We start from the raw sequence: 13,124 nt of genomic DNA on the forward strand, positions 1-13,124 counted from the left end.
TTTATCTTTATCCCTTAGAGAGTCCAGAGTAAACACTAAATTGGAGTTCATAGAAGTTATACTTCTAGTAGGACTTGGATTGAGTATATTATAAAAGAGAGACACCCCCGTGGGTCTAAGGTATGTAATTTATGTTCTGAGTATTAAGTTTTGCACTTGATTATCTTTGAGAGATATACTGACTTGATCGTCGGAGTGCCCCCGGGTGGAAGAACCACCGCCGGAGCCTTTTCTTTCTGTTTCAGGTTGCTGAATCCATCTATTCTGCCTGTACTCTCCAGTTGATCACTAAGCAGGCAGTGTGGTCAGATTTTCACCCACACACTTCATAACAATACTAAGAACTTTCTCAATTTTCACAAATACTTCATAACAATAAAAACCAGAACAAAAACTTAATAACAATACAAATACTTCACAAATCACGTTTTCAATTCATAAAATAAATAACCAAACTGAGAAATCATCCAGCAAATCACGTTTTCAATTTGTAAAAACAAAATTATTCAACATATTCTCATAAATAAATTCAATCAAAACTAAAGAAAATTCTAAAAAGACATAATACACAAAATCGAAACAATACATACCTATAAAGCAGATCGAAGATCAAATATCCAACAAATCAATTCTTCAATTTATAAATCGAAATTGCACATAACAAACTCCAACAGATTTTAACTCAAAAAGCGAACCAAACTAAGAAATCCTTCAAGATCCTTTCTTGTTCGAATCAAAATCGAGAAATCAGTTACGTATAATAGCGAACCAAAGCAATAAATCATTCAAGGTTGTTCACGATTCGAATCTTCAGCTACTTCCATAACTGATCTGTTAACTGATTTCTTTTTTTTTTTTCTAGTAAATAACGTGAATGGAATTTTATATACAGTTGTTTATATTAAAGGGCAAACACGGCTTTTTACCTACAAATGGGACTTATTGATTCAAAAAAATTTTGATAGGACCTAAGCTACAACCAAACATGTTGATAGGACTTTTAGGTAATTATCTCTTAAATAATTAAGGAATTCCGAATTTGTCACTGTATGTTTATTGTTTTTTAAGTCCCGTCTGACTTGATGGCCGAATTTAAATTAAATTTTAAACTTGCTGAAGAAAGAATCACGTAATACCAAATTGATCAATATAGCTCTTTATCTAACCAAAATAACCCTGTCTCCATTTGGAAAGTTAGTTGGGGCTTAAAAAAAATATAAAAAGATAAAATAGACGTGTTCATATCAATCAATATTTTTTCTCTACTTTTCTATCCACTTTCTTTACTTTTCTATACATTTTTTTTATAAAAAGTTAAAAAGTACACTTATTTAGAATATTTCAAACCACCCGTAAGTAGGTGTTTGGCATGTACTAAAAAAGTGCACTTTTTTTTTTTTTATACATGTACTTATTTGGGTCACATCAATCAACATCTTCTTTCTACTTTTTTGTCCACTTTCTCTACTTTTTTAAATATTTTTTTTTAATATAAAAGTCAAAAAGTGTACTTAGGGGTGTTTTGGCAAGTGACTTTTAACCCACTTCTCAGCTTTTAACCTACTTCTCTCTCTCACAAAAAAGTCAAAAAGAGTCAAAAAATAATTTTTAACTATCTTCCCAAAACACCCCTTATTTAGAACATTCCAAACCATTCCTAAATAAGTTAATAAAATAAAATGTCACATCTAAATTATAATCATTTAACTTTTTCTCTTATAAAAGAGTAAAAAAGTACAAAAAAAAAACTAAAAAATTCTCCCTAAACAGAGCTAATTTAGCTAGGATAAATTAGCTAAAAAATAAAGAAATTAGGCTAAAAATGTTCTTCCCAAACGAACCCTATATTTGTTTATATCACAACTTAAATATAAATAATGTTAATAGTTTAAATATTTAAATGTTTTCTTATAAGATCAAAGTTAAGAGATCAATTATTAATAATCTATTTTAAAGTTATTTTACATCTTTCACAATAAATTTAAATAATGTATATAATATGTGTCCATAAATATGTTTTTATTATTATTATTTATGATTTGACTATAAATATTTTATATACATAATATTTGCAATTGAACCAAACTTCAAATGTTTTTATAAAAGTTTTCTCACAAGAGTAATATGAGTCATACACTACACAAATTTAATTTTCTTCATACAAAGACTCACACAAAAAATTCTAAACTCTGGTTTTCAGAGTTTTCCTTTCTCACAATTATAATTGAGCTTAAAAATTGCATGGGTTTAATGGGCCGTTTGGGCCAATATGTAGAAGGAGCCGGCAGGCCCAGCCCAGCACTCAATTTTCTCCGTCAGATTGGATCTATCTTTATGGGTCCCAATCTTGACCGTTTAGATGTCACCTCCAAAATTTCCAAACGCATTTATTATTATATTGATCGTAATAATGCATTAAAAAATTAAATTATTAATTTTACAAAACAAAATAGAGAAAAGTCTGCATTCTTGATCAACTTGTGATGAATTAGGGTTTTCTCTGCAACTATCTATCGCAGAATTGTCAATTTCAACTCTTTGATTCGATTCATCAGTAAAAAACTAAGCTTTGGCAATTGAAACCAACAACAATGTCCTCCTCAGAGTCGATCAATGGCGGCGGAGGAGGAGAGGATCCAGAACTTGGCGATGCTCATGTGGTGGAACTGGTTGCATCATCAACACCCGATTCTAGTTCTGATTTGATTTCGGAGGAGCAAATTATTCCTCTTTTGGCTCCAACTGAGAAGCCCAAGATCAACATCTTCTCTGTCTCCTACCCCAGACGAAAAACCAATAGGGTACTCTGAAAAACCCTAATTTTGCTCTTCAATTAATTTAAATTCCTTGTTTGTTTCAATGCATTTAGCTGAATCTGTTTGTTTTGGTTTGTGTACACATGTGTGGATGTCTCTGTGGAAGAAAGTTTTTTAACTTTTTAATGTTTTGGATGTTTTAGTTGAGAATCTGTGTAAAGCTATTTCTGTTTCAACTGTTGAGCTCATTGGGTTGGAATATCTGAGTCTGTTTGTTGTGGGTTTGAAAAAAATAAATAAATAGTGAATCATGGAAACTGAATAGCACAAGTTTTTAACCGTTGAATTCTGTTTTCAAAGCATTTTATTGTTAAATAGTAAAATCACAAAATAGGCACACGTTTTGGAGTGAAACGGAGCCCTCATTTCGTCCTAAATGTGATGTACCCTTTTGTCTTCTTGATGTCTTTTTTAGTCAATTTCATGAATTCTGAGATAAAGTTGGAGAAAGTAATTTGGGTGCATTGTTGACCATTTGCAGGAGCAAGTGATAAGATCATCTGAAATAGAGACATCACCTTTTACGCAGTTCTTTATGTGGGCATGGAGTGGATCTAGGTACTCTGGTCTACTATGCATGGCCCTGTCATCTACTATCTACTGTATCATGGAAGTTCTTTCAGATATTTTTTCTGGTTAGTAAGCTAATCATTAATGAAGAGTCCTGCTATAAATAATTATTCTGGAAACATATCTTAGCATTAAGTAATTTATTCTGAAATATATATTATCTTTAGGATGTGAGAGGCTGTGGGATGATGTTTCTCGACTTGCCCCTGTGACTAAATATAGTTGAAAAATATGCTGTGTGAGTTTCCCGGTATTTTAAATTTAGAGTAGAAACTGATTATAATTTTGTAGAAAGGACTAGAGAAAGAGAAATTGATAGGAGATTTTGAATATACTCTATTTTGTTTACACGCATTCCATGATATAAACTAAGAAATAATAAATTAATAAAATGAATGTAGCTAACATGGAGATGCTAAGATAGATGCAATGGTAAGAAAGATTGGCCATTATCAATGGAAATGCTAGGGGAGGGGATGACCTAAATTAACATGCGATCTTTTAGTAAAAAGGGTATAATTTATTTTATTTAAATTAACTCAGCATATGGCCCTGACCTTGACAGAATGGGATAGTGAAATAAGTCCATGTAGTCGACCCCAATTGATTGAGCTCAAGCCATTGGTTTGGTTTAATTTGTGGACAAAGTTCTAATATCATCTTTGCACTCTTACCTATATACATTTGTTTCTTTCCATCTGTTTAGTTGGTAAACAATCTTTGTCTCACCACCAAATAATATTTTATTTTGTTTGGAAATGGCAGCTCAATCAATACCTCTTTTTGAGATAACATCTACTAGATGTACAGTCATCTCGATTTTATCATTTATGTGGCTGAGGAGGAGTGGACAACCGATGTTTGGGACAACAAATGTCAGGAATCTTTTGGTTTTAAGAGCTCTCACAGGATACCTCTCATTGTTGAGTTTTGTTTATTGGTGAGTTCTAATACTAATGCCCACTGTAAAGTGTAACATGATATGACATTTCTACCTCAAATGCTCTTCCAGGAAAAGGATCTTTCTACCTCACCAAACATGATAGAAATAGGCCCCACACCAGTAGTTCACATATATAATAAGAAACAAAGACATTCTTATCTACTATAATCCTGAATCGCTCTGAAAATCTCTTGGACAAAGGAACAACCCCACACCACACATTATGCCAAAAGCAGACCTCACTGCCCATTCCCAACTACAAACCTCACATTGCTACGCAAATCTGACCAACATTTCTGAATTGCTTTCCATACTCCAGCCCATATGACCCTCTTACCTCCTTAGAATCCATCCCTTTCCTCTTAGCCAAAATTGAAATCTACTACCTTTCTCCCAGACCGCAGGTTTTGAAGCCTACCTTTACAACCACTTTCGCAACAAAGCCTTGTTGAATTTCATAAAATGGTGAGTGTCCTAACAATTTAAGGTTGTGACAAAATATATTCTGCAGTCATTTTTCTTGTATTGCATATTCTTACAATGATCCTTTTCCCCAGTTTCTCATTTTGGAAAGCATGTTTGGGGTTGCGGGGTAGGTGGTGTTGTGAGTTTGCAACATTTTGTTTCAATTTATCTTCATTTTGCATTTCTTTCTCCTTTGATGGTTGGTGCTGCATACTCTCCTATGAATGTTCTTGAACAGGATTTAGTGTTAACCAGAAACCTAATTTTTCTTTCCAGCATTCAAAGGTTACCACTCTCTCAGGCTATCATATTGAGCTTTACAACTCCAATTATGGCATCCCTTGCAGCAAGAGTTATCTTGCGGGAAAAGTTGAGAATCGCAGAAATAGGAGGTATGATAATTATGCAATGCTAGTAGGTCTTTCTGTATATTAGAAATTTACAGCAGCTTTTTCTAGTCAGCAAAGTAGGTTATAGATATAAAGTGATGTGCTAATGGTCGGTATGAGCTTTCCAAACCATACATTGGGGTTGGGGATGGGGATGAAGTTGGAACACATACACGTGTGTGGCCCCAAATATTGTGGGAAATTACGAGATACTGAAGTTGAGGGGGAAACTTTGAAAACTGAAAGGAAATGATAGGCAATTTCCACTCCATATTCAACCTTCGTATGCTGCAGTGTCAGATGTCTACACTGAAATTATTGAACTCAATATGGTTAGTTTGAATTCAACATTCTAACCAATTGTTGGGGAGTTCAATCCCTAACAAATCACCTTATTGAATTCAATAATTTCAGTTGAACTCAATACGGTGATTTGTTAGAGACATTTCTTTTTGCATCACAGCTGCCCGGCCCCTAAATTTACATGGCTTACTGACATTACTTTTTGCATCAGACAAGCCAGTCTGGTTATGGTGGTTATTTTTTACCTGATTGGATCAATATAGTTGGAAGTGGAGTAATTCTTTTCAGAACCCTTATCTGTTTTTCAGGTCTTGCTTGCAGTTTCTTTGGTGTGCTATTCATTTTCCGGCCAATGCTTACCACACAAGGTATAGAAGTGAGTTTATGAAACCCTATATACTAAATGTTTAAATCAAATGGGTTGGATGTTTAGGAAATTTTATGGCAAGGGATATCCATTCACAATTGTGTGGGGTTCTTTTTTATTTTATTTATTTATTTGTTTGTGGTCAGCAGTTCATGTATCTGACAATCTGCCATGCCTTTTATATTTGTCTTTCTTCATTTTTCTTTGATGCTGTGCTAATCTCTCTTTTTGCAAGAAAACTAATTTCAACAATGATTACATTTATTATGTGCATCATCTCTTAAATTCAGTAATCCAATCTTACGTGCTTTTAGTTTTGTAGACATGATAAGATTTGATCCTATGAAAAACAAAGATTTGATAGAATTTGAAAGTTATACCTAAATTGAAATTATCAAGTGGAGGGAGTTTTGATGTGTTCTCTCGGCTGTTCACACGACCCAGTCTTCCTGTTCCCTTTTAGTTTGTATATATTGCATATACTGAGTAGGATGGGTTATGTGGTGCTTTAGTTGGTATCACTAGACTTATTCTTGTGTGTCCAGTATTTGAATTGTACAAGTAAAATTAAGGGAGACTTACATGTAGGTCCTAATAGGTAGATTTATTGTCCAATGGGTCCTGTGATAATTAAATGGCTTTTTTTTATCAAACACTATTATAAAAAGTCACTGGCCCCGTTTGGTGTAGCTGTTAAAACAACTTATAAATTATAGCTTAACAGATTATAGATTATGACTTTAATAAAAAATTGTTAATCTGTTTGGTGTAGCTGTTGGATTATAGATTTAAGTTGCTGAATAGTGTTTGTTAAATAAGCCGTGAAATAGCTTTTTCAATTAATTTTTATTTTTTGTTTGTCGACATTTCTCATAAAAAATAATAATAATAATCTATAGTCCATTTGAGTCTTTTTCTATTTTTAAAAAAATAAAAAATAAAAAAATTTAAGAGTATAACCATAAATTAATGTGTCCACAGCAGAAGCTAACAATCAGAAGTAAGGGGTGAGCAGCTTCTCAGAATCAACTTTTTTGAGTTAAAATAAGCTGTTAGAATCAGAAGCTGTTTGAAATAAGTTTAACCAAACAGTCCAAAATAATTTTTTTAAAGCTAAAAGCTATAAGTTGGTTCTGAAAAGCTGAAACAAACACCCCCACTAATTATTGATTTTCAACGATAGTTTGAAAAAATCGTCACAAAAATCGTCAATAATTTTAAGTTTTAGCAATAGTTTAAAAAAATCTTCACAAAAAAATTAACTAATTTTTAGTTTTCATCGATAGTTTGAAAAATTCGGCATAGAAAACGTCATTAATTGTAAGTTTTAGCGACAATTTATAAAAATCGTGACAAAGAAAAAGTCACTAATTATCAATTTTTAACGACATGCAAAAAGGTGTCACAATTTTTTTTTTTAGTGACGCTTTTACTAGGACTAACTTTCAATAGGACTTAATGTAAATTAAGTTCAACTATTAGGACCTCTTGTTAATTTACCCTAAAACTAATTCATTTGATTTGGTATAAACCTCTTGTAATTGCAAATTTGAAGTAGATATCCCCATCTTCTCTCTCGCATTCGTAGACTTTTACTAATTTGTTAATTTGGCTCCATGATTTTACTTTCTCTACATGCTGATTCGTTTTTATTGGAATGTTACTTTCAATTAGTAGTGGTAATATGAATTTTGGCGTCAACTTTACGAAGTCGGATGCATTTTCATTATGTTGACAAAAACTCTCTCACACACACATCCCTTAGTAATCTTGTGTACTCATCTACATGCTTTCCCTTTTCAATCCCATTTTGTTTTTACTTTCCACTATAAATTTTGGAGTTTGCTGCCTCGGCATTCCACCGGCCACATGCATCGTTGTACTTTCTTTTTCCCTACTTGTAGTCTCTTTTTATAGATTGATGCATAGTCATCAGTGTCACATAATTTACTAAGCAGTTTAATGTTAAGTCCTACTTATCACTAAAATGTATTCCAAGTGGTATGCAATATGAACCTTAATACAGAACCTGATATTATTACAGGAAATACAGAACATGATAGGTGTTAAGACTTGAGAGAACACGATTGACAACTAGAAAGCCTTTTCATGTGCTTCAATGAAAATAGCAGTCCATTTTTATTTATTTATTATTTTTTGCATGATCTGTTTCTGAAATTCTGCATCCCTTGTGATTGAGACTTCCTGCAGGATGGCTAGCTAAAGCTGCAGAAACAAGTGATTCATATGTTCATGGAAGCTATCATATTTATGCTGTATTGGTTGGTTTATTTTCATCAATAACTGGTGGAATCAGCTACTGCCTTACAAGGGCTGGAGCAAAGGCATCTGATCAACCAGTGTAAGACCATCATTATTAGCATTCTTATTTGATCTTCATTATCAAAAAAGTCAGTTCAAGCTTCTAGCAATCATCAGAACAGTATGTATTGCTACAATTTCTGACCAGCAATTGTAGTATATATTATTTCCTAGTGTCCTGTTACTAAAGTTGAAATGGATAGAGACCCATACAATATGAGTAGACATTTTTTTTTTGATCGGCAATATTAGTAGACATCCTTGTGGTAGAATTTTCGTCTTTCATTCTTTCTGCTGTATTGTTAAAACTACTGCAATGGGAATGTCAGATGATCTAGTTGGGATTGTTCTAGTATGTTGTTTACAAGGTAATGAAGACTGCAAAAATGTTGAATAGTTGTTGGGACATAATTTATGTAATTTTCAATATATAATTTTTTTAACTATGTAATTTTCAATGCTACTGTGAAATGATGAAGTTATGTATTTTAATGTCTGGTAAATCTTAATTAAATTGTTGCAGTCATGTTTACCTTAGCACACTTCCTGTCCTCTTTCAGGGTCACAGTTTTTTCATTTGGAGTGCTTGCTAGCCCTGCTTCAATAATATGTACATTTGCTTTTGAGGTAAGTTCATGCTATGGCCAATCTAATTTTATTAAACACAAGGACATGTTTAGATATCCACTGACTCTAGGTAGTTTACATCACTGATTGCCTAATAATTGAGTGTTTTGTTATGTTGAATTCAATGGAGACGTTTCTTAAGGTATGAAATCAAATCATTCTCTTAGTGGCCTCAAACCCTGCTTTGCCTTGCGTTTCACATAGTCTGTTGTTTCAACATTTTATTCCCACCTGTGCATGTCAAATATTTATTGCATTACATCTTACCCAGTATTGACATCTCGGGCTTTATACGGAGGTCGCGCACAATCAGACCTCAAAAAACTAATATGGAATTTCAAATCTATGATCACTCTAAGGTCATGTAATTTAATTGCACATGGAAATTGATATAAAAGTCAATAGATATAAATATAAATTGACAAGTGTTTGTTGACCACAAGACCCTTATCAAAACTGTATGTTTCATAGGGAAAGAAATTTTCCTGATTTTCTACAATACCCTTTCTTTTACAAAATGAGGTCATGCTGTGTGTTCAATCTACCATATTGCTTAGGAAACTACTATATGAAAGTCAAGATTATCTATGCCATTTTGATGGTTTTCTGTTACTTGCTAATTGCTATTCAAGACTCGTGGTGTCTGAAATGATTTTGCTTTTCTCATGCAGGATTTTGTGCTGCCTAGTCTTTATTCTTTCTTTCTCATGATTGCTCTTGGCATACTGGCCTTCTTTGCAGAGGTGTTATGCTGATCTTATCTTTTTAGTTACTCTGCATGCTTTCAACATCCAAACATAATGCAGTAAACCTTTCATTAGAGCATGGGTTGCTTCTGATTTTTATGAGTGTGTATGGATTCTTGAACACTTGCTGTATTGCAGGTATTTTTAGCACGTGGGCTTCAGCTTGAGAAAACCAGCAAAGTTTCAAATATTCAGTACATCGAGGTATGGTTATTTTGTGCTGCTTCATTTATTTACCGTGGCATCTTGTAATTTTCATGAATAATTGCTTTACTTTGTAGCAGAGAGAAAACAATTACAAATTTATGCTTTACTTCTCTCCAGTGATTGCTACCACTGAACCTAAGGCTCACCTAATTTCCAGTCTTGAAATTGGGGAGAGTAGACAAAGAAATGCATATAGTCACTGTGTGAATTTTTTTTATAGGGTTAATTGCACCAAGACTCCCTTAACTATTAACGAATATCACCTTACCTCTCTCATCTATGAACTTGTACATATTGACCTCCTCAATTATAAAAACCGTACAAATGCCCTCTTCTGAATGTGGTCTGGCGAGGGTGAAAATGATACATTTTTATAGTTGAAAGAGTCAAAATGTATAGGTTCATAGATGAGGTCAATTGATATTCGCTAATACTTGAGAGGATCTTGGTGTAATTAACCCCTTTCTATATTTGTGAAAAATATATTGTAAGATTGAAACAACAGAATTTTCACTAGATTTCCCTCTCTTACATTTAGTTTTATGGTAGTCATAAAATCAGATTCTGAGGACTGATATATCTCCTGTAAACCATATTTGATCTCTGCTTTTTGTCTGTCAGGCTGCCTTAACACAACTATGGGGCATGGGTTCATCAAGAATATTTCCATCCTTCGGCAGACTTGTTGGGTGTTTACTTATCTTAATTTCAGCATGTTGCACCATGTACATTGGTCCTGACAAAGATTTTGAATGATTATATATCTGGGCTTTGTGTTCTAACAAATAGGCCTACCCATTCTTTGTTATATTCAACTTGTTTTATCTTCACAATTTCCAAAATTGTTTTATCTTTGCAATTTCCAAAATTGTATCGATTCGTTTCCGCTTCTTTCATTTCGTTGCAAGATGACATCAAATCCAACCCAGCTTCAGAGACACAATTTTCAAACCATTATCTGTTGGCTTCCGTAATTTTGCAGTTATAAATGCAGGAAAATATTGATATGCATACTGTCTTCCTGCACATGAAAATCAACATGTATTTTTGAGGCAAGAAAGAAAACCAGCATTGTTATGTGACGAATTTACGAACAATTGATCTCTATTGAACTGTAGTTGATGTATATTGAGCATTCCCATTCTGAATGTATAAATTTGGTGTCATTTCTTGTATCGCCCTTTTGCCCTATTTTTTTGGGGTTGAATTCCCATGTCACTGTTGAGTGCTGCTTGTTTTGAGACATTTCTTTTGTGCAATTTCTTTGTACACTTCCTTGAAATGGAGGGTAGGAAAACTGGGAGATTTGATGAGTAAAGTGAGGTCCTCGCTTGTATTCTAATTGCCTCAATTAAGGGCACTCTTGAACAGGAAGGTGTTATGTAGTGAATTAAGAGATCTCATGTCCTTGAATTGTTATGTAGTGAATTAAGAGGCCTTTTGATCATATTTATGTATCACATTGTATTTAATGTGTAATGTGTCACAATTATTTAATGTGTACTTTTTTTTTTTATAAATGAAATTTTATTACCACAACATCAAGAAGATGCCAAAAAATTACAAAATCAAACCCCACAAAATGGGATCTAACCAACTATATTGTCAATAAAGTCTAAGAGATCAAATAAATTTGGATTCACCCTTCCTGACACCCAGCTATGCAAAACACGCAAAAACCAAGCTTCTAAACATGCAATGGATTGAGCATTACCTTGAAAAATTCGACGATTCTGTTCCAGCCAAACCGACCATATCAAACACAAAGGTGCTATCGCCCAACCCTTTTGTCGCCACGTCCCAACTCGATCAACCCCCCAATAACGCAACACATCCATGGCTTGCCTCAGTTGAACCCAGACCACACCAAACGAGAAAACGTACCCACAAACGAGAAGCAAACGGGTAATGGAGTAGCAAATGGTCTAGTGTTTCGCAGCCGCACAACACATGCAACACCAATTAACCAAAATATGATGACGACGAATCAGATTATCAATAGTCAAGATCCTACCAAAAGCTGTTGTCTACGCAAAGAAAGCCATTTTTGATGGAACGCTAGAAACCGACACACCACACCAAGGGAAAATTCCTTCTCCATCACCACCATACAAGGACAAGTAAAAAGACGAGACTGAAAAAACACCTTTAGCCCCTGGAACTCCCTAAACCAAATCGTCCTCCCTCTCCCACCCAACCTTGACCTTATACAAAAAGGTCAACAACTCCACCAACTGCCCTACCTCCCAATCCTGAGTTTGGCGGTGAAGTACAATATTTCAAACCAACCTGTCACCACCTCCAGCTAAATAAGAAACCATTAACACATCAGGGTCCACCACCAACCTGAAGATCAAAAGAAAACGCTCGCTCTTGTAGGGTAACCTCCCTACACCAGTTATCCTTTCAAAACCGCACCCGAGCTCCATCGCCCACTCGAAACTGGACTCGCTTCCAAAATTGATCCCTACCCGACCAAATCCCCTTCCACAACCCACCACCCTAGTACACCACTCTCTCATTCCCAACCCATACTTGGACATTACCACCCTCAGCCACAGGCAGTGGTGGAGCCAGAAAATTAAATTAGATGGGGCACTTATTAATTACAATATCGAATATTTTCACAAAAATATTTCACGCAAGTTTTTAAGATTGATTTCAAGAAACATCAAAAAAATAACGTTATTTATAACTAGTGTATCATGGACAATATAATGATAATATCACGTCATCATTAGTATGTGATATCACCAACTAATAGTAAATAAACACATAGAGAGTGAATCTTACATGGAAAATGTAACTAACAATCCAATAAATTTCATATCTTTAAAGTGATAATACTTATATTTGCATGTCAATAATAATGATATCACCGTTACATTTAAAAATTTTCATAAAATTTTCATAGATAATATGGTTTATAATAGTCTCTTTATTTTCAATCAAAACAACCATTATTATTCTCATAATTTTTAAAATGTCATTGGCATTTCACTCTAATAATATTTTTGTAATTTTTTTTTATTTAAAATATTTTCTTTATATTTGCAAAAAAAAAAATCCCAAAATTCGGGGGGCACGTGAACCCCCTGTTCCTTACACCCTCTGCCACTGGCCACAGGTGATCATGTTCCTTAGAAAACCTCCATAGTCACTTCCCCAACAAAACCAAATTAAACTTACAACCTACGCACCCCCAACCCCCCATGCTACTTAGAACAACAAATCTGCTCCCAACTAACGAGATGATACCGAAACTCTCCACCATCAAGCTTGTTTATAAGTATTTAATGTGTACTTATAAGCATGAAAATTTTTTGGTGGTTTGGTGTATGCATGCCCAGATAATGTTCTAGGAGGGCT

General features: G+C 34.0%; 1 protein-coding gene across 2 annotated transcripts; it reads left to right on the forward strand.

Annotated features, from left to right (window-relative positions):
* Positions 1 to 2,363: 2,363 nt before the first annotated feature.
* LOC114317280 (Nodulin MtN21 /EamA-like transporter family protein) lies at positions 2,364 to 10,930 on the forward strand. Of its 2 annotated transcripts, XM_082883940.1 has the most exons (11): positions 2,364 to 2,801; positions 3,298 to 3,451; positions 4,152 to 4,326; positions 4,887 to 4,921; positions 5,071 to 5,186; positions 5,795 to 5,854; positions 8,065 to 8,215; positions 8,736 to 8,802; positions 9,474 to 9,545; positions 9,687 to 9,752; positions 10,377 to 10,930. In XM_082883940.1, the coding sequence occupies exons 3-11, from the start codon at positions 4,189 to 4,191 to the stop codon at positions 10,509 to 10,511; spliced, it is 840 nt and encodes a 279-aa protein (XP_082740066.1). In that variant the 5' UTR covers positions 2,364 to 2,801; positions 3,298 to 3,451; positions 4,152 to 4,188; the 3' UTR covers positions 10,512 to 10,930. The 2 variants fall into 2 exon arrangements, with proteins under 2 accessions (XP_082740066.1, XP_028119792.1); XM_028263991.2 differs by lacking the exon at positions 4,887 to 4,921.
* Positions 10,931 to 13,124: the final 2,194 nt, after the last annotated feature.

This window comes from Camellia sinensis, chromosome 8 (genome assembly GCF_055761805.1).
Source record: "Camellia sinensis isolate YWXY chromosome 8, ASM5576180v1, whole genome shotgun sequence".
Taxonomy (NCBI): domain Eukaryota; kingdom Viridiplantae; phylum Streptophyta; class Magnoliopsida; order Ericales; family Theaceae; genus Camellia; species Camellia sinensis.